The sequence below is a fragment of the Aythya fuligula genome, chromosome 7, assembly GCF_009819795.1.
Source record: "Aythya fuligula isolate bAytFul2 chromosome 7, bAytFul2.pri, whole genome shotgun sequence".
NCBI lineage: Eukaryota > Metazoa > Chordata > Aves > Anseriformes > Anatidae > Aythya > Aythya fuligula.
Window position 1 is genome coordinate 23,417,605 of NC_045565.1, and position 23,193 is coordinate 23,440,797.

At 40.7% G+C, this 23,193-nt stretch overlaps 1 protein-coding gene across 1 annotated transcript in view; it reads right to left on the minus strand.

The window, feature by feature from the left end:
• Window positions 1-23,193, minus strand: part of LCOR (ligand dependent nuclear receptor corepressor) — a 50,255-nt gene that overhangs the window by 8,296 nt on the left and 18,766 nt on the right. Inside the window, exons 2-4 of the mRNA XM_032190880.1 lie at window positions 12,993-13,058; window positions 12,496-12,575; window positions 3,403-3,535 (exon numbers count right to left, since the gene is read on the minus strand). Coding sequence (XP_032046771.1) covers window positions 3,403-3,535; window positions 12,496-12,575; window positions 12,993-13,058 — 279 coding nt within the window. The remainder of the gene's footprint in view (window positions 1-3,402; window positions 3,536-12,495; window positions 12,576-12,992; window positions 13,059-23,193) is intronic.

Sequence of the window (23,193 nt, forward strand, 5' to 3'; positions counted from 1 at the left end):
TTTATCAAGATTGAGCTATTAGAAACATTTACTAAATCACCTGTTGGATATTAGTGTTAATTTGTCTTTTGCCACCATTTTTGACAAAAATGCATCAATCCAACAACCAGCTTCGAAGTTATCTATAAAAGCCGGCTGACACCAAGGTTTGAGTGTGGAGCTGCTCACAAAGCAGGGAGCCACAGCAAGCAGCTGCTCTGTTTCTTGATGAAAAAAATCATACTGAGCTTTGAACACCTATCAAGCCTGAATTCCTTCCTGTTAGGGTCAGCTTATTAAATCTAAGATCTTGGACAGTTACGATGCATAATCTTATCTTATAGGAATGGTATCTTAGAGGGTACAGTAGCTGTAAATTTCTTGGCTGTGTATGCAAATAGTTAATCATTTTATTGTGAAGCTTATAGGATATTTGTTTTTATTGTTGCTAAGCACATGACTCACCAAAAGTTCTAATAAATCATCAAGAGATGAGCCAAGCTTAAGTTTAGGTGTTTATATTCTCACCTTCTACCCAAGTGATCCATAAGGGCAAGCTGTAACAGGGAAGAAGCACGGAAACTTTGTCCAGCAAGTGTGACATTTCTTCCATTTTCTAAGCTCTCTACACATCCTGCTGAAGGACATGTGAAAGGCTCTCAGAAAGCCTAGAAGGGCACAAACCACTGTTCTGATCACACTGATGCCAACTATTTGGCATGTGCTTTTAATGTCTACATGTTGCAGCATGAATGCTCTGCGTAACTTACATTTTCCAAAGAATCATGCCTTTACAGTGCCCCCACATTCACCTGTACAATTCAATAATGCTTACAGCTAAACTTATTTTCCAAATTCAGGCAGAAAATATTGTGCATGCCTACAGCCATGCATCTTTCTAATCTGTAACTTCAAAGAAACAGCACAGACCAACTACTAGGGCTTTCTAGTGCTGCTCAAAATAAATTCAATAATTCAGGACACTAATTTTTGAAGCAGAAGGGTAGTTACCTAGACATTAAAGGCTTCTTGCTCAATAGAAAGTCTGAATTTTAAATGTCAAGAATTAAAGCTGTTCAAAAGTGAGTGCAAAACATTTGCTGGTGCCTCTGCAGTGTTACTGGAAATCAACAGAATGTTTATTTTGATTCCAAGTATTTAGTTTCTTTGAAAAAAATTAGCTAAAGTATAGAGATAAATACAGCCAACATTTATCTACTCTAAGTTGTCTACTAAAGTAGCGCATCTGTGCTTTAAAGCCTCAATAGCCTTTGTGTGTTTTATCTATACTGAAATCTTAAAAGGGAAGCACCAACTGAAAAAGGTATGATTTCATTAAACCATCAGGAGAAGGTCCTATCCTGCCCCAACGTAAAGGTCTGATCAAACAGCTAGATACTACCACTCTGCTTTCACTGGAATTATGAATATTTGATAGAAGCATTAGTGAGTCGGAGTGCCATGGGCACAAAGCAGAGCAAGTAGATAAGATTAATGGACAGTAAGCCTGTTCAGAAAGTTTGCTGATACTGCTCGTTGTCTATGTATGTTAAGCACATGAGTTCGTGTCCTTGACATGTAATAGGCATGCATCCGTTCACAGAACATCTGCATGTCCCCCAGTCCACGGGGGCTACAAAATACCAGCCTCAAATGTTATTGGCAGTGAGGATGGAAAGAAAAAAAAATAATAATTTCTGGCCTGAAGCCAGGAGAGCCGAGTACCTCTGAGCAACGCAGGAGCATCAGAATTCTACCATTCTTTGTGTCCTCTTTGGTATGACACTGCCTGGGGATCTCATGGCAATGGCATGAGTTAAAATAACCTTTTAAGCAATCTAAATACAGCCAAGCTGGACAGTGATGCATTAAGGATTCGGAACTGACTTCCTGCCAGGCTCCTTCCCTTCCCTTATTGCTCCTGCACCAAGAACAGCTCCGCCAGGGAAAAGAAAACAAGAGTATATTTAAAAAAAAAATGTCAGAGATTCTTAGTCATCTGAAGCGATTTCAATATCCTCATTCCGTGTATCTGACCACAGAGAAAGCCTTACATTATTTTCCTTCCAATAGGCAAGTATGCCCTTCGCATGAAACGCACACAGGTCACACAAAACTTTAAGCTCAACGTTAAAGGGATGAGATATTTAACAAAACATTTGGGAGTGCTGAAAAGGCATTTCCTCACAACCACCATCACCACCAGAAAACTGAATTGGAAGAAAATAAACTATTATATATTTATTTATTTATTTTTAAACTGCTCTGGATTTAAAGTGAGATGGGATAAATTCAAAAGCAAAAGGAAACATTAACCTTAAAAGAAAAAAGCCACTGAAAAGACAGACTTGGAATAAAAGCATTATCTGAGCTATCAGTAGTAATGCAATAACTATCCCTCCTACCATCCTACATGCTTGTATATTCCACGCAATTCATCATACTACACCGTTTGTATTTATTCATTTGAGCCATAAAAGAAAGGCTAAAATACTGTTATCTGCTTTAAACACCTTTAAATATTTTGGTCACTGTGAGGCTGGGCTGAAGACTGGCTACAGCAATTTCTAATTTGTTAAACTGAAGCCTTCATTGTCCCCCAGCAGACAGGTTGGAATTACTGATTTGGCAGATTTTCTCACGCATGGGTTAGACTGATAAGTACAATGCACTTTCACTCAGGATGCAACCTCTAGATTCCTGTTTCTCAGGTTGGCGGAAAACAGTGAAATGAGTTTTGTGCCTTCTTAGGAGTGCAGTTTAACTGATGTAACTCTCCAGAACAGATTTACAGTTTTCCAACACTGAGCTACTATTATTGCTCTCAGCATACTTCATAGTACTGATTTTCCAGTTCTTTTGCTGACCACTTTTTGAATTTTCCATTTACACCCTTCTGCACAATTCCAACTATATTTTGTATTGTGGATTTCTGGGGTGGGGGGTGGAAATTGCCACAGACCACAGTGAGAAGACTGCTGACCTCCTAAAAAAACACCCTGCGTTAATACAGATCCCTAAAATTAACAAATTTAATAAAAACAAGAAAATCCCACCTACCATCACCACTCTCCCCTTCTTCCAGATAGCCCAGTCACCTAAACGTTGGCTTCAGAGGAGTTCTGCTGGGTAAGAACCGAGTAATTCCTCCAAAATTGTAAGAACACTAGTGTTCTCGTGTTGAGTTTTACTTTAGGGTTAAATGTATTATGCTCTCTTCCACTTTCCCGAGACCACACTGTTGTACTGCTACATTATTTAAGAATCCATTTGCACTCATGGTAAATACATATAAAGAAGACAACTGACAAATACTGAACATGCAATGACAACTTGAACATCTGACTTGGTACCCGAATCACATACAAAAAGACAAGCAAAAAGGCAAGAGATATCATTTCCAATCCCCCCATCAAAACCAACCTTTTCTGTAAAAGACTGCATTGAGGAACTCTTCCGCTTGCCTTTCAAAACGAATGATTTTTGCTTGCTCTTGTCTAAGCAGAGCTTCTTGTCCAGCTTCCGAGGCTGGCTCATCCAGACTGACTAAGTGCTCCTGCAAAGATATTTAATATTCGTAAGATCTTCCTGACTCCAAAACGAAGCAAGTTCCTTAGGCATTAACTATTTTACTAAATTCAAAGCTTTGTCAGACACTCAGCACAGAGGTGAATCTATTTAAATTGAGACTTGAATTTTGACTACGCCAGAACATCCTGCTTTGCCTTGGTTTCCTGTCGTAAATGCAGCAGAAGACTGAAAGATTTGATACCATTATAGGACATAACAGCCCAGCATAAAGAAGATTTAGATATTTTACCACATCTGGCTGCAAATCACATAGCTAACATTTGTTCTTCAGCTATTACTTTTGCTTCCATAAAAAAAGGAAACATCGAGGGCAAAATACAGAAAAAAAACACCTTAATTTACACAGCTTTCATCCCAGTTGAGCAAGAAATGACCAAGCATTGGTAACAAACAGGTTAATTGTGAAGAGACTCAGCAGTGACTACTTTTAAGTGAAATCAACAGAAATTCACTGCTTACAACATCCGCAATGAATTAAAGTTCATTCTTTCATACAAGCGGAAGCAACCGAGTTATCTCAAATATTTCAAAACGGGTCTTTTAACTAGGATCATTAAATCCTGTGAGATGCCAAAATAAAATTACTTTTTTTTTTTTTTTTTTTTTTAAATACAACTCAAGAAACTGGAAGACAATGGTTACAAAAATCCTGAATGCCTGGATTTCCCCACCCATCCTCCTTCCTCGTTTCTTTCTCTTCAATGCCTTATTCCCACTCAGGAGAATAATCCCTTTCGGGGCCCTTTCCTCCCACTTTCATTTTAAGCAATATTGAAGTTACCTGTATTTACCTACTGCAGGAATGCATACACAACCACTCTTTGGGTTTAGGGAGTGTTTTGTTTTGTTAACCTTTACATAGTATCAGTTACCATAATACCTTGGCTGTAACTGGCTTTTTGGCCTCTAACGTTCGAATTGATTTCTGATTCCTGTTCTCATGGGGCTAGGAGGGAAGGAGAAAACTGGCAATTCACTTACAGTTCACAATAAATGAAAGGAAGACAAAAAAAGAAGTCATTCTTAATTTTGTAACGCCTCAACTTTTAAGAGGTTTAATGAAATGAGGTTACATAATCAGCCTACAGTAAATTAACGAACGCAGCAGTCACATGAACTACGTGCAAAGGGTAATAATATGAACCAGCGTGGACTCTGGCCTGGCAACATGGGCACACGCTGTGAGATTTGTAGTGTAACAACTTCCAAAAGTTCTCCGTCAAAAAAAAGGGGGAGATACTCTACCAGGCAGTAGTTTGTGCTAAATCAAAAGGCGAGGAGCATGCAACGACAGAGGTGAGCAAAGCACGCTTGCCACGAAGGCACCGTTCTGCAGAACTCAAGCTTCCCAAGCACCTGATGCTGGTTTTTATACCACAGAATCCAGGCTTACCCTCAAACCTACCGGTTCTCATAGGAAAGACTAGTGCTTTTGACTCTTTAGGAGACTGAACTTGAACTGGGTGGTTAACTACAGACACAGCTTCACTCCTGTGCCAGGTACACCTGCACCAGTGGTGCTCCTGCCGTTCACAGGCATTTTATGAACACGTTGAACATGCAGTTACACTTTTCCCATACTTCAGAGACATGAAGCATCAGTACAGGATGTCACAATGAAAATAGAGGTGGAAAGTCAACCCAATATTTTTTCTAAGTTATTCTTTAGGTGAGACATTATAGAACGCGCTTGCTTTCTGTTTTTCCAAGCTGTGTTTCCACGTCCAACAATGTTGAGCCCCGAATCTGTCCTGCCATCCCCCTTCAGCCATTATGAGGATAATTGCAAACCCAACTCAGTTTGCGTAAAAAGGAGACATTTGTGCAAATTAACTAACAGATTAGTTAATCTAGATGCTGCAGAAGCTTTAGCACAATCACTGCGATATCTAAGCATTTAAAACAAACTTTTTTACTTTTGTTTTACTTTAAAGGGAATCTCTGCAATCTGATGCAGAGATATTGGATAGATAAGATCCATTACAGTTAATTAGCACCCTCTGGCTAGGGTACCACATGCCATTGAAAAAAAAAAAAAAAGCTCTTTAAATTCAAAGGACAAACAAGAGAATTGGGAAAAAAAGGCAATATTAAGGCAATATCAGCTTGATGGGATACTCTGCCCTTTGGCAGACTATAACTCTGGAAGAAGCCTAAAACAAAAGTAATTCTCATCCAACACGAGGCATCTCACATTTTCCTAGTACTTTTTGCAATTAAGACATTACACAGCAAGCATCATACCGGCCTGAGTAGAAACTCTATGGAAACAATTTGGCAGCAGCACGCCGCACCATGAACAAGTATACTCGTGTTATTCACGTGTAGGTAATGCATGATGAACACAATTTAATTGACCTAGACTAGCCAAAACTGGACATTTTTTTACATAGAGAAGGAATGATGAAAATAGGGATAGCCAGAAGAAAAAAAAAAACACACCTGCAAGCAGCTTACTCTGGTGAATGGCCGAGTAAAGGATCATTTGACGTGCATCCAGGAGAACAGGGGAGTAGCAAGGGAGTACACTGCCGAGTTCTTACCTCTCATACTAAGGACCACGCATCTTTCCTTGCATGAATTTTTACTATTGTCCAAGACAACAGAATGTAAAGGAATAGTTATACAAAGTCAGATTTAACCCTATGCACAGGGGAAAAAAGAAAAAAAGAATCTTCAGCTGCTCTCTGGCATCTTCAGATCAGTATTGACCACATAAGACAAAATTTAAGAGAAAGATTTCTGCTTACTGCACTTTTAGGTTTTCTTATCACTTGTGTCAAAGTTATTCCAGCAATTTTTGTAGCTGGTTAACTCCTCAGAGAAAATTCACAAGCTTTGACACTAATTATTTGTGATTATTATTCAAAGTCTACTTCCAAAAGTCTTTTTTGTTTGTTTGTTTTGATTTTCCATCATTCTCCCCAATAAACATTTCGATCTGCTATCTTCAGTCTTATCCTCTCACTCTAATCCTGAATCATATCAAAGTTTTCAGTACCACCATGCAGTTAGCAGCAATAAATATTGCTGAGAGACCACCTAATCCTGGACATCCCAGTCCTGTCAGCACTGGGGTTGGATCCACACTACCCTCCTTGCAGGTAGCATTGATACAGCAAACCCAAACTCTAAATGGCTGGTGTGAAGACAGAATACGAGATCATCCCTACCTATCTTCCTGCAGAAAACACAAAGAGGCTTCCCACAGACCACCTGGGGCTGTCAGGCCAACACAGGGTCCCGAGGACACAGCGTGGGCTCCCAGCCCTCCCAAGGCAGGATCAGGAACATTTCAGCATCCCTAGATTGCCTTCTCCAACACTTCCTTGTACAGTCTTTTTAACCCTTAGCCAGTGCAAAGTGGAATATTATTTTCTGTAGATGAGTCTTAAGTACACCTGGGACACAATGCCTTCCTTCTACTTTCAGGAAAAAACCTCAGCCTGTCTTAAAACAAAAACAGGCAAGCAAAAACCCCACACCAAATAAACAACAGAAACACAACCCAGTCATTCCGGTTGCTTGTGCTTCCACACTACTCGTTTCCTTTCCACCTCTCTCAAAACACTATGTCCAGCTGAGGCTTCACCAGCACTCGGGCAAGAGAAGAATTTCCTCTCCAGGTATTAAGACAAATGCCTCTCTTGATAGATCCCCCCGAACAGTTGACTGCTGTTACAGCACTATCACGTTTCAGACATCTGTAACTGGTGACTTGACAAAACAGGTTTCGGTCTATCCCATTTCTCAAATTTGTCAAGATCATTTTCAATTTTGTGCACGCCATTTGAAGCACCTGCAACCGTTCCCAGCTTGGCATCAGCTAAAAATTCAGATGGTTTAATTACTTTTAAGACAACCGTCACTTACTGAGGATGCGAGCTTTTATAGTAAGAGCCAGTACTGAGTACTGAGTTCCTCATTAACCGAGATGACTGATTTGTCAGATTTATCAAACTCCAAGCAAATTTAATTTAACTGATCCATGGATATTGAATATCATTTATTATCTATAGTAAGAAAAATCACATTCAGCTGAAATACAATATGCTTACATTCACATTTACACACAAGCAAAGCTAACCCAGCCGGAGATTATCACCAACAGCCTCTTTGGGTTTTAGCCTCTATATCTAATTAAAGTCATCCAATAAAAAATTGCCACTATCAATGCTTGATTTTTTTCTTTTAAAGTGATGAAATCCACTAAAAACGTTTTACAACATCTTGCAGCACACCTAAGATTTCCATACACAGTCTACGACCTTCTAAAGCAATCAGAAATCCTAACAGGTCTGCAACTTCAACTCATTTTCAGACAATTCCTTTGCCGTCATCAATTATTCTATGAGTTAATGCTTTAAATGACAGCGGTAGCTTCTCTCCAGATTACCCAGACAATGAGAACTGAACTGCATGGAAAGTGGCTATGTTGCTCCACAGCGAAAGGACATGGCATTCAGAGGCTGTTATTATGACTAATCATAATCAAATAATGGCATGATATTAGCTTTAGATGTTTAAGGCAATTACTTCCAAGCTTTCAAAAATATCCAAATTGTTTGAGGATTCAGAGTTCCTCTGATACGACTCCTTCACACGCTGTACACCACCACACACCTTCACAATCAGGAGAGCTGTTTGAGGCCCTTAGAGCAGAGCTGGGGTATTTTGTGGTACTTCAAACACCAGGCTCACCCTTCTGCCATCAGCAACAGGAGGCTCCAGAACACGTTCCAGAAGTCATTTTCTCTCTTGCTATTTTTATAGCTTAAATATATCTATAAAATAGTTAATGTGCTTAGAGTATTATCCTTCTTGTTCTGCTCTCACCAACTAATGAGATTAGAGTCGTTCCCCTCCCCTTTTATTTTTTTATTTAAACAAAAAGTACAAATTCCTTTATGTAGCTTTAGACAGCTGCATTTTCTTCCCCAAAGGAATATACTCAAATTAAGCCTTCTTTAAAGATTCATTTCCCAATTTCCTCTTATTACTGCTGCTTTTCTCTGACCTTATCTATCTGCATCTTTTTACAAAAATATCTGGAAGTAGGCTTGTGCTTTGCATACTGGCACGTGGCAGGCAAGGCTACTGCCTTTGACACAACCATTCTAGATGGAGCCACAGATTTCTTCCGCAGTCACAGCTCTGTCAGTTTTCTTAACAAGCCACACTGAAAAATTAAGAACCATAATTAGGAAGTCAAATATAGTTAAAGTTCAATCCAGCTGAATTGATAGATCTTATCTGTACCACAGCCTTTTAGAAGGAAAAGGGACAAGACAAATAAAACCAACCACACGTCTTAAATCTTCCCCGAGAAGGATGAAGCCCAGAGGGAGCTGGGAATTACCACATTTGCAGATTAGCCAACTGAGAGTTCACCGGGTTTGGCCCCACCGAACGCGATCTGTTTCCTTTCACTGCGAGCACGCCGCTGGAGCTGCTAACTTTGTACTTTGTCGCTCAGTGCCCATGCGCACCCCTGCACACAGGCACGTGCTGATGGCCTGCTGGCAGCTCCCGAGCTAACTAGCTGCTCTCTCTGATCAAAATACAACAGCACGATAGTTGTGTGTTTTCTACGATGGAAGAAAAAAAATCCAGTTTCTAAAAGCTTTACAGAACTGCATACAACCCTTTGGATATGGGCAAAAATGTGTCTGGGAGATTTTAGCTCCTGACTCGGCATGTATTTTACTGTCTTTCTCAAACGGACACGCTTAAGTCCATTCCTCTATCAAAAGCCATCTTGTATTTTGACTGGCAAAAAAAAAAAAAAAAATCCATGCATTTGCAAGTAGATCTACTGCTACAAATAAATTAATCTCTTCAGAATACTTCAGCAGATGGCTCCCCATCCTTTGAAGAACACATGGAATTGAATCTGATTGCTTGTAAAAGCAAGAATTAACATTGCTGAAAGGGGTGGGAGAGTAAGGGCAGTTTTCTTCCTTAAGCAGCTCTGCCAATAAACCAGCCAGGGCCTCCAACTCTCATCCTGGAGTCCAGGACTCAGTTCCCTTTAAGCATAGCTACCAGTCTCCTAAGTTACAGGTCATTCTGAGCAAATGAAATCCCAATAAAACACCACAGATTATTTTTGAATTTGTTAGACCGAGTACCTACATACCACTCAAAGGTGAGAACTGGGTACAGAATCACCTAGGTTGGAAGAGACCTCCAAGATCACCTGGTCCAACCTCTGACCTAACACTAACACCACTAGTAAGCTAATTATGTCACTAATTTAAGAGGGAGTACTGGTAGAGGTGTGCTCCTTGGAAAACGCCAGCCACAGCTATGTAGTGTCACAAGTTTAGTGTCTGTGCTGCTCCCAGCTGCAACATCAGTGAGGTGCCTTTTAACTCTGTAACTCACCACCACACAAGCAGAAACCCAATCATCCCATCCTACTTGGTTCTCTTCCTAAAAAGGCAAAGGGATGCACATCAATAACAAAAATGCGGAATAGAGATTGAGGCACGGAAAGCATAACTGCAACCACGTTACATACAGGAACAGATGGGTTTTAACTGTTTTAGAAGCTTGAACCTGCAACTCCCTAAAAAGAGGGTTTAAAGGTATCATTACAGATGTTGAATGGAAGATACTTCAAACCAAACTAGTACCATTCCTAATTTATTTCAGTCCATCAGCTAAAGACTGCCCATCATTTGGGTAAATCAAGTTACTAACTTTTTTGTAACAATCAAGTCTTGGAGGTTTTATTTCAAATGATGATGTTAAACCCACGCTATGTGAAGACCCCCATAAGAGAGTCATATTTAACTTCATATTGCATCTAATGACATCTGTGATGGCCAGCAATGAAGCCATTTAGCAGACCCACACAGGAAAGGAAGCACTCCCACCACGCCATCTCCCATAGCCAACATATCAAGCACTCACTAGGTCTCAAAGGAGCCATATTCCTCCCTCCCTCACTCCAAAAAAAAAAAAAAACACAACGGAACTGATCTAAAGGCTGGGGGTGGGCAGGAAGAGAGGAAAGAAAAATCCCATGTACTCCAAAGCAGCTCTGACAGCTCCGGGCCCAGCGTGAGGAGAATCACCAGGATTAACAGAGAAGCCACAAGTCTGATGGGAATGGACTGGCTCACCCTTTTTTCCCCCCATTCCTTCATCCTCGAGACAGACAGTCATTATCTGGCCGTGCAGCAAGCAAGCCTGTGTACAGAGCTCTCTTTGCTGTCTCTGTTTATCAATCAGCTGTAAGAAAAATAGCTGAAAGAAGCATTTTTGGCTACCGAAGTGTAAAACAACAGGAATGGCTTGGGTTCTATTTATAAAAACTATTCTACCATGCCCGTAGTGACTGACACTAACATTTACCTCTGTTAACTCACATTTGTCTCTGGACAGCCCCAAATTCACAGCCTCCATCCCTTCACCTTTTGCTTTTGCCTATCGATGCTGCACACCCCTGCTGCATTCTGTGTCATTCTGTGCACACAATCCTAAAATCTCTTTAGACCCTGATGCCAAAAACTGCTCCTTGGAGCAACGCTGGATGGGACCACACCTGCATCTTTCTTTTGGCCATTTAAAAGATCCCAAACAGCACAATCGGCAACCAGGTGATGAACCTTAACTACCTCTAGCATGAAAAATACATTTCCAGTGCTCAGTGACAGAAAGCCTAGCCCAGTGCACTGAAAATATAAATAAATAGGGCCTATGAGGATGATGAAGTCTTTTTAAAGATCCACCCATACTTCATTAGATTCTCCCCGCCTACAACGAGGCTGACCAGCCCGTAATATTTATTTCTTAATAAATTCAATGTGTTAGCTAGAACTGTGCTAAACACTGAATTTCACCTTTTTATGAGATGATTCAAGTTAAACAAGGCAGGACTCCTAGCGTCACGAGTATACATAAAGCTTACCTGCTGTCAGTGTCAATGAAGAAGTATCACGCCTTACACCTGTTCTAAACGTAAGCATTCCTACCTCTCCTCCCAGTGCCTTAACAAACAGTGTGACACAAAAATAAGCTCAGACTGGCAACACAGCAAGTACCGGTGTCAACAAGGAGGTACTTCCTTCATGAACAAAGCTATGGTAGCTGCTGCAGAGGAAAGGGTGCTTGTGGTTCTTTTGTAAGCCTACAGAGAACCACTCTGCACAGCCTGTTATGCTGTGCAGGAAGTAGTAGTAGGGAAAACTTCTTCTGCTGGCACTGTTAAGACAGATGACCCTTTCTGCTTGTGCTATAGAGCAATCATTATTTCAACACATGGGCCGAGCAACAATCATGTACAGCATGGTAACCTTTGTTTTATATACAGCCATAATCTGATTAAGAAAACAAACTAGAGGTGAAAATGTTGGCAAAGCTGACTTGTCCGCATTTAGGGTGAGACGTGGTTATAAACAATCACAATAGAAAACCTGACATATACAGGAGCGCTTTAATAAAAGGATATGGCCCACAGGGAAAGAGATTCCAAGATACAGAACAAGACTCGAGGTTGTTAGAAGGGACCGTATTTCCATACTGAAGATAAGCCCAGGGTCTGGCTGTAGTAAACATACACAAGCCACAGCTTGGCTCCCTTGGGAAGAGTTGCATGATCACAATAAGATCACTTACAAAGAACTCAAAATTCAACAATCCACAAAACAAATTAAAAAAAATACAGAAAGAGCTACTACACATACACAAAAAAAAACAAACCACCACACCTTCATCACATACCACAAAGGAAAAGTTGCAGACAAGAAGCAAGTCTCTTCATTAACTTGAATTATTTTAATTCAGAAAGCCTTTTTCCATGGGAGGGGAAAGGGGAAGGAGGTTGCAGGTTTTCTATGTTCAGTTAACTAGGAGCAGCAAACTCCCTCCCTTTGTCCCTCCCCTACAACTACTAGCTTCACACATCTGCATTGTTACCTTCACTTTTTCTCTTCTCAGGCAGCAGAAAAGACAATTTTCATCAAAAGACCAATCAGAAACACCTTCAGGCTCACAGTCTGTAAATCAGAGGAATAGCAGATTACTTCATATTCATAAACCGCGACACAACTGGAGCCAAAAGAGAAATGCCGAATTAAATACCTGTTTCACAACATTCTTGCCTGCATTCTGAGGATGCAGGCTTCGTTTCAGCCATATTTCCAAATCCCCAGATTACCAAACTGTATACATTTTATCTCCGCACAACAAATATTTTTTTTCCCCGAGCACTGCCAAATACACTCCCAGCTACATAAAGATGAACGCACACTCATTAGTAATTTTAGCCAATATGAAACTAACTGTGAGCACTGCCTGGGGGAGGGGGAAAAAAGCACAAATCACCACGGTAACACACATTTTCTAGAGGCAGAGCTGGGGCTGCTTCTGTCATTAGAAATGCAGAACAAGATACAAACATAGAGATTGAATACCTTTAAACAAACTGAGATCTTTTAATAATCCAGGTCCAAACAGGCCTTCTAGAATACTTTCAAACCCTAAAAGCAAATAAAAGAATTGTTAGCTTTCTAGATTATGTACGTCACTCCAAGAATATTCACAATAGCAGTTCTATATTTATCTGTTCCAAGAAGAGAGCTCAACGTGTTTTCTCTTAGTATTACAAGATGCATGGGTCAATTATGATGACTGAACTACTGGCAAACCATAGCACAGCCTAGAGTCCACTGACTCCTGCACTTAGCTAGGTTAAAAACAAAGAACAGCATGACATTGAAATAAACCATTTTGAACAGAAAATAGCAAGTTTTAAGTCCTACAACGAGCTTCACAACACCAGGGAAGTGCTATATGAAAAAAAATCTCTGGCTTAAGCCTCCAAACTTAAATAAGGTACGCTTTTGCAATTAAAAACAAATACTAAGTAATAATAATAATGCATTCTTCCATCTCTGAGTGGCATTCAGTTACAGTTCTGAATTTCAGCAAATGTTAGAATCAATATTTTCTGAAGAGTTACAGGTTTGAAGAGAGAAAATTAAAAGGAAAGGGATTCAGCAATGCCGTGCCCCTAAGGAACCAAATTCTAATCACTACACTGCTCATGTCATAGATCTGCATCTAAAATACACACTCTGATTTACTCCAGTGCCACGACTTATGCCGCACTTAAAAAATAAATCTAACCAATTTTATTTGATCCCAAACGAGGAAAAACCTTCACCAAAATTACTGCCATTATTTGGAAACGTTAAATCAATATTACACTAAACTCCTGCTGGCAGTAAAACCTACAGAGCTGTTAACTACCCGATACGGTAAGAAGCCAGGTTAACAAGAGGGAAAATGGAAAGTACAAAGATTATTTTAAGGGGCACAGACAAAGTCCACCTGCTTATAAAAATGCATTCCCATTACAATTGGGATAAAACTCAACTGTCACTCGCTGCTTTTCCTTCTCCTCCCCCCCCTCGCCTTCGCCTTGTAGGTTTAGTAACAGTTTGCATGTAGCTCAAGGCAGCTTCTCCTACTTGCCTGGATCTTTGCGAGGTAGAAGAAAAAGGGATTTTCTTACCAAATGAAAATACGGCTTTAAATTTAGAGAAAAATGCTCGGGTGAATCAGAAACAGATAAAAGGGCAGTTTCAGGTGGTTTTACAGGGGTTTCTTAAGCTAAGTGATTGCATACTCTGAAGGAAATCAATTATTGCACTGCAAACATGCAATAATTGTAAAATAACTCAGCCAATATACAGATCTAATACCACTGTTATTGCTTTTTTAGACAGCAGTCTTGTCTTCAAAGGGAAAGACAAGCAGCAATATACCCCTCTGGGTGTCAGCAAGAGTTTCGGTGCACTAACATCACTGCATACGAGATGCAGGACCCTATAGAATTTGTAGCCTGCAATATCACCGCAGCAGCCAAAGCACTGCCAGAGAAATAACATCATCCTTGAACTAATGCCTATCTGAGGCTGACACTAAAAATCTAATCTCAGGAAGCACTGAATGGAGAACAAAAAAAGTGTGAAAGGCCGACGGTGAAACAGCAGCCAGGAGTAAATAGAAACAGGGAGAATATCAGTAAACAAGGTGGAAAAGGAGAAAGCGGAAAAACATCCCGTTACACAGCACCTTGTCAGGCAGGGAAGAAGCACTGCCTCCAAAAAAAGCCAATTCAGGCTTCAGGAAGTGGCAGGAACAGTGGGAAAGGGCCGATCAACCTGACCTAGAAGAAAAATGGGGAGAATCAGGGTATTGACCCATAGGTTTATAACGCTGACCTTTTTATGGGGAGCCACCCCTCAGATTTTGTACCTGAAATTCAGCTCTCCAGTAAAACAAACAGCTAACCAACCTCATCCTTTCTCTCTTTGTCAAAAAAAAAAACAGCGCATATATATAAATAAATAAAAATTGAAAGAGCTCAGAAATTTTACTCAAACTCACCAGTCTTAAAATAGTAACTGCCAGTGACTCATGCCCCACGGTTTGCCATGCATGCAATTGCACACTGAAGTCCCTGCCAAGTTTTACAGCTTGGATATTGTACAATCATAGTTTGCTAGCCCACTGTTCTCAGGGATGCTAATGCCACTCGGTTTTTATTAATATTAAATATTGGATTTAGCAGTTGCATAGCAACAGCAGAACATCTTATGTGCAATGCTTGACATTAAAAAAGGCAAATAAGGGAAGTATGAATGTATTCAAAAATTATACTAAAGACTGGTAAGAACTGCCATGAAACCAAGCCCTACTCCCCCTAAATGCAAAATGCAATGCAGTAAAGACAATATGAGCCCTGCAATGTAATATTCAGTCATTTAGGACTCCAAAAGAGCAACTGTGTACTGTGTACATTTAATCATGCATAATACATTGAAAACAAAATCTTGAAAAAGGAGCTGCCTACTTTTTATAGTATTTTTTCTCTCCATTGTCACTGCTCTTAGAAGCTTGAAAAGAACATTTCTTTTCCCACCGATTGTCCTTTTCCATTTGGCAGATGATATTTTCCTGCATTTCAAATGGAACAGAAATTAACATGGCTGCCTCTGCTAAATTCCTGTTTCTGTATTTCTTCTTCTGTATCTCAGTGTCTGACAGTTCGCAGCAGCTGAAGAGCAGGGCTAGTGGAAAAGTTGCAGGAACAACAGAATTGGAAGAGGAAAAGGGAGGGAGATGCCAATATTTTAGAGGCTTCTCTTTTAGATATGTTCCTCACAATTAAAGTAGCCACACTGAACACTTACAATGTTACTGGTGACCTATAAAAGGGAAAAACATCTTTTGTTTTACATTAGTGTAAAAAATTTATAAGAAAAATAATTTTTCTAAAACAAAACATCTGCAAATAGCTTAAAGAAATCTCATCTCAGAAGGCTCTCCAGTAAGGGAGGAATAAGCAAAAAAAAAAAAAAAAAAAAAAAAAACAGAAAGAACAAAGAAAATCCTTCGTACTGAAACAAGGGTGGAGTACATTCTTAAATTCACAGCTTGTTACATGTTATTTACTATTCCACAATTATTACTTGCAGAAGTAAAGCAGCATTTAAGAAGCATTATTCTCTAAAACATGCTCTGACAATCAGAATATGGATGTGCCATTTTTACACTAAAAGTAACAAGTACGGAAATTCAAACAAAAAGAAGAGTTGACCATTCAGCTTTCTGCATGGCCAAATTTCACTACTTTTATCCCTGCGTCAAAACTGTTTTATTTTCACCTTTTCTGGCACTTTCACCCTCCCTTCTGAAGCCAAATAAATCCATAAATATAAGCTTAACCTGTTAACCAACAAACTTCACCTAAAGATGGTTTAACTTCAAGCTTTACAATTTCCCACTTTTAAAAGCAGGAATGCAAGATCTTCAGATGGGGATGCCTTTCTGGACTGCCATTGATGCTGTTTGAAATGCAAGACTCGTGATAAATGTGTTTTTTCTCCCTGCAACAGCACAGCTCAAACATGTTCTTTAACACTTCCTACATAATTCAGCCCTAAATGCATGGCCAGTCAAAGCAGTAAGGCACGTAGCACTTACTGGAAGTCAAATCATTGAGGGTAGTAAGGAAAAGAAGGGCTATAATCTGCCTTTACTATTTGATATTACATAGATTGTTAAAGAAGTCAAAGAAAAAGTTGAATACATACAGCTGGGGACCTGAAGGGGGAAATGAAAACATACCTGTATCAACTCTTCAGGCCAGCTATTATCATTTTTAACCTGTGACTAGCAATTTGTAAGCTAGATCTCAGTCTACGTAACCACTGCCCTGGCTAGTATTCAAGTGTAGTAGGTCTTACAGTCCAATTCCTACTGGAAAATAAGGCAACCAATTCCTCAGCATTTATTTACAAGAAGCAGGCCAACATACAGCAGCTTGCTCTTCAAAAGGGCAACTACAAAAAGCTGAAAGTTGAGTCAAATTGTTAAGACACCAGCCTCATATCTTCTGTAGAAATTCCTTAACTATTACCAACTTTTTACTAGATAACCCAATGCATCATGAAAAACCTGATCTGTTAATAAAAAATAATGATGTGGCAGTGAAAGCACAAAGAAGAGATAACAATCCCCTGGAGCAGCCACTGGATTCAGAGCAGAGACCAAGTCAAAACCCAGAAGCGTTCCAAAGGCCTGGGCAAAGCGATGCACGTGGTTTTAAGGTAAGCAAAGATGAAGCCAAAAAGAAGGCACACAATATGCATATTAACTTTACAAGTCTATAAGAATATGGCAGTATGTTAACTAAGTTTCAATAGAATGGCATACTACGCTATTTAACAAAAAAAATCTATGACAGTTGTTTAATGTTCCTAAATTAATAGTCTTAAAATATTATGGAGATTATTTTAACTCTTATTTTTTACTCAAATAAGTATTTTCAGTTGTGTTGAATTCCATAAAGTCGTGGAATATTCAAAAGTCCCGGGGGACTGGAAAAAAGCTATCCCTCTGAAATATCAAAACATTGAACAGATGAGTACTCAACTCAATAAAGGCTTCTGAAAACAATGGAACAGCTCAGAGAACTTGCCTACTGTGGAATTAACAGCAGAAAGAGTGTCAATCAACACGGACTTAAGAAAAATATTTAATTTGACTGTTATGAAACTGAAAAGTTTGATTAGCAATAACAGGTTTAATACAATATTTTCAGATAAGCGTACCACTTCTGGCCTGGTGCCACGTATTTTGACTAGAACCAGCCAAAAAAAATAAGAACAGGAATAAAAATTCAGCCCAATACGCACCAAACAGATTAGAATTGATTAAGTGACAGTTCCTGAAACGTTAGCATCAATGGGGAAACCACTGCCAGTGGGTACTGGCTCCTGGCCCCAGGCCATTGAAGGTTTCAGACTTGGAGGAAAGCAGTGGGTAAGGCTGCAGGAGATACGAAGGCAGGAAGGGCAGCAAAGAGCAGAGGGGCCGGGTCGCTTGGGGTGCTTAGCACAGAAAATGCAGCCAAACACTGCTTCGGGAGGCTGTCAGGGGAGGCTAGAGAAAGCCACAAAAGAAAATACATCTAGGAACAGGAAAAAGAGTTTCTCAAAGGCATCCCTTGAGCCAGTGGCTAAAACTGGAAGCTGGTCAGACTCAGACAGATGTAAGATAGTTTGACACGGGCACAACTGCAAACAGCAGAAGCACACCACTAGACCAGGCTGGGCTCTGATCCTCAAGAAGTTTTATTAGGGGAACTCGGGCTGGCCACCAGCACATTCTCCTCATCCTCTCCCCAGCTCTTACACCCACAAAATCAGGAGCCTCCTTACACAGCAGGAGGCAGCCACCGCCGTCCCATCAGGTTTTTATTGGATTTCTCATGCCTAGATTTTCTGGTCAAGATTGGATATATTTATCCACAGCTATGGGATTTGAAGCAGGAATTAATTCAGAAAAATCCTGCAGCCTCTGTGTAACACGGGAATTCTGTCTCTTTTAGGACAAAAATCTATTAAACTTGAACGTTTCAGTCACAGGCATCTTAATAGAAAGGCAAGACCAAGCAACAAGGGAGGAAAAAAAAAAGTCACAGGACAGTTATTAATATAAACCAAGTCTCAGGACATCCATGCAATTATACAAGTTGTGAACATTCTTTTATTCAAGCAGCAAAACAAAAGAGCTTATCTACCTACGATGAGGAATCTTTGAATGGTGCCAAGTTAGATGACTACAGGTGAGAACAACTTCATCTCAGCTTCCTGGCGAACAAATGCTGAAAATGCCCATCCTTTTTCCAAAGCTCATGCTCTTGTGAATGGAGCTCCACTGCTCAGGGGCTTATTGTAGGCATCGATGCTCCATGGACAGCAGCAGCTGTCCAGGGACCTTAAATAGCAATAACCTGGTGCTGTAGGATACAGACAAGCATGTGGAGAACAGCTACCTACTGAAGGACGTTGAGATAGGAACTGTTTAAATGAAGAACAGGCATAACCAAGTCCTATATGGTAATACTTAGCTCTTCTACAGCGTTTTTCCACCAGAACACAAGACCTAATATGCGGTATCACCTGCGGAGGTCCCTCAGCAAGCCCTGGGAGCTCAGGAGAAGAGGAACCCTCACAGAGTGAGGGAGAATCTTCCTCAGAGAACATGCACATTTTCTCTGATGGAATATCAAACTGACATCAAGGCATTTAAAAGTGAATGAGCTAAGTGTGGCAGAGACACAGCTACACCTCCGAACAGTGCTGCAATGTGCCTGCCTTCAGAACAGAAAAGAGCCCCACTGAATCCCCTAAAAGAGGGTAAATCTCTCTTCTCCATGGAGAACTGGGAGGCAAAGCAAGCAACTTATCAGGCTGTTCCTCAGCACACGAGATGGGAACAGATCTCTTCATTCTCTGTTAGTATTGCTACATCTCACTGTTTACAACAAAAGAAAAGAACCATCCCTCAAAAAAAATAAATCCCCCAAAGCAGAAGTGATAGCTTATAAAGCTTGTTTCCAGAGCACAGAACATAGCAAGGCAAACAGCACAGCATGGACCATCTCCTGACTCTTGCCAAAGGTTGTTTTTGTTTTGGTGATTTGATATCAAGATGGGAATCTCATTAAGGCGTGTAACCTTATCTCCAATCAAACATCTCTGCAGCAGAACTCACCAAAAGCTGAGGACTTCCCAGTGGCTGCCTCAACACCACCTCGAGACAGAGCAGTCGCCCTGGCAGGCTGAGCTGTAATCTTCACGGGGATTTGCAGGGGTGGGAAGAGCCTCCCAGCTGCAGATAGCGCATCCCTAATCTGGCTAGCCGATCAGGCCAGGGGTGGTGGGCTTGTGTTGTACAATTCAACTCAAGATCAGGAGGTTTTTTACATGACTAACTTTCACTGAGCAGAAACTACCAACCAGCCAGAAAGTTTATCAACAGATTAAAAGAGCTGAACAGCCCAAGAATGAGCACACTCAATAGCACAAAGCCACCACAGAAGTTTGTATACAGAGACTCAAATATTCTCCAACTCGAGGCAGTTTTTTCATACCCAACAGTGCTCAATTACTTACTGCAGGAAAAAAAAGACTTCAAACTTTCTTCCTGCTGGAGACAACCTGCTAATGCTTCACTGCCAGGTGAAGTTACGGTGACGTTAACTACCAGCATTTATCCCCATACACCACGCTCCCCCAGCCCATGCCTAAGAACAGCCTTGCAGTAGATGGAATTGATCTATCCAAAAAAATACCTTCCATGATGGAGACTGCATTTCCAGCAGGGTCACTTTGCTGCCCCACTTCACTCCATGGGCACCGATCAGCCAGAGTCAGGTGTGCAGGCAGGCACAGCCTGCCACGAGGAGGGACAGCAGAGGCCCAAGTCCATTTGGACCGTGCAGAATCCCCCTTTGTCCCCAAAGAGCTGGGTATGTGGAAGCACAAGATACGGGTGATTTCCACCCCAGCCTCAAGAGATACGAATTAGCGTGGTGCCAAAGCGTGCCAGAGGTGTGGGTTAAAATGGCTGATATTTGTTTTATTTCACGTCCCACCCCAGCCCTATTTAAGCAGGTTCCCTTCTCCCAGCAACTTGGTCCTGCCCCACATCATTCCATCTCCAGTGCAGCCACCCAGTGAAACTAAAACAATTCAGCTAAAACAGCCCAGAAAGGGGAGGCACGAGCTGCTGAATCCACTTAAACACAGGCCATGAGCAGAAAAGGCGTCTACTAAGCCACAGATACGATCTGTTGAATTCTTGGAGCATGGCTCAGTTTCACCTCCTTTTTCACAGGAGGTAGGTTATGTATCAGCATTCATTACTGCCTTAGCTCGATGCATTACTCTTTCTTTTTGGTTCTCTGCTAATTATATACAGTCCCTTGCCATCTCTACCTCTACGACAAAGGCAGAGATATTCAAATGTACACAGGGTCTGCAAAGCGCAATGGAAGTGTGATTCTCTTTAGGAAACTAAATCTAGTTGCATCACTTCCATCATTTAAAAATCTGATGCTGTCCAGGAAACAACAGACCTGTGAAAGTTGCCTGAATGCTTCTGAGCTGAGACATGCACATACTTGGCTGACCTGTACGGTAAGAACTGCCAAGGGCCTTTTTGTTCTTACTTCTGCCTGTAAGAGCCTACCTGATGTTAGAGAAGCCTCTGACATAAGCCATTACATAATAGTCCAAATGAAAAGCAGGCCTTCTGACTCCAACAACATCCTCAAAATCCTTGTGCATCACAAGAGTATCACCACTTTATTAAGTGATTTTTTTTTTTTTATTAAGTTTCACTACACTAGCAAGTACATCTAGATTCCAATTGAGAAGCTAACAGTAGAAGAGAAGGATCTCAGTCACAGAAACAAAGCTGAATCCTGACTACAGTGAATATGAAGTATACCTGGCATTTTAAGAAGGCTTCCCAGAAATTCTGGAAAATTATCTGTAGCCTTTTCAGATGGACTGCTCAGTTTTGTCTCAACTGCAAGGCAAAAGTGATGATCTAGGTGAAATCAGTGGGTGTCCCAGGCGGCTAGCATCAACGTGGAAGAATAATTAGAACAGGGGGCAGGATGGAAGTTATGCCCCTTAAATTAAATAATAAATAATAATTCCCCCCCCAAAAAAAAAAAAAAAACACAGATCTGTACACATAGGGAAATATCTTAACTCTGCAAGACATGAGCATAGAATTCCTACTGGCTGCAGAGCAGAGCACAACAACTAATTGTCACTGCAGAGGTTACATTTGAAAATCCACCTGAAGTGATGCACTCGTGCATCCCCAGCACAAGGTGCAAACACCCGGCGAGCACTGCTAAGCTGAACAGCCCACTCCAGCTTTACACAACAATAATAGCAAAAGCACAACGGTACAAAGGGAGTCCACAATAACTCTTGCATACAGCACTGAAGACACAGCTGTATTGTTACTTTTATGCCAGAATAAATGCGCAGAAATACCCGTTCTTCTCCTTCATTCACACCTCAGGTTATGCCACAGTAATAAAGAAACTGCAGGCCCCGATTTTCCTCTGGATGCAGAGAAGCGTAAGCACAGCTGCTGACAACTTTGTAACACAAGATTATAGCAGCAAAACAATTTGGTGCTGAAATAAATTGTGGGAACTGAAATTGCCAGATGTGATGGAGCATTACTCAGTGTAGACTAGGAGCAGTGAACTTTCTTTTAAAAAAAGAATAGCTACACACAGATGCAAGGAACTTGCAGTAAAGAGCTGTGAAATGGTCTGACCTTTGGTGTTTGGGGGAAATTCTCCTCAAGGAGAAAGTGACTGATAAATCTCTTACTTCTAACGCCACGTAACGTTTGCCATCATTTCATATAGCAATTCTTTGGATCTTACTAACCTTTGAGCTCCAGCTACACATCATCAATTCCATAAGCTGTGCCTAGAGATGTGCTTCACAGGAGAGGGACCCCGTTTCTTTACAGTACTTTGTGTACAACTATATAACTGGGGTTATGGTGAGCTTTTCTACTTCCTGCACAGCAACATCAGACATAAGAAATGTTGCTTAACATCAGGCATTTCTATCCACACTCTTCCCTTTTCACTGGCAATACAAACAACCATACAAGTGCATTATTCTGTGCAGGAAGAGTCTCCCTGCATAGTTCAGTTATACCAACAGGAACAAGTGGCAGGACTAAGGACAGCACAGACACCAACGTTGCTGAAATCAAGACCTCTATCTGACTTTACTCTCAGCATGTCTTTCCCTTATTGAGATTGTAGGCAGGCATCTGAAGTTGGTACTGGATCAGAACTCAGAAGGCATTCTGATCATAAGATCTACTCTGAAGGACATATTCAAAACCAAAAGTCTTGGGATTAGGGTTGATGCAGAATAGGACAGAAAACATCATCTATGACAGCAACACAGGGTATCACTATTAGGTCTAAACATCTTTCCTGGTAACTACAGTGAATTTAGTGTCTACAGACTTTTTAACAGCTTAAATTGCTCTTAACCAAATTATATATACACAGTAATTTCAGCTCCTCCTATCATCTTTAAGTCCTGCCCAAACCAAGCAGTTCTGTGCAGCTTTTTGACACTGCTGAGTCTTCACCTTCTCCTTTACTCCAATACATTATCAGTCTAATTCAGGAAGTCAAACATCATCCACTGCATTTGGCTTGAAGCCATAATACTGTCCCCCTCACAAACTTACTTT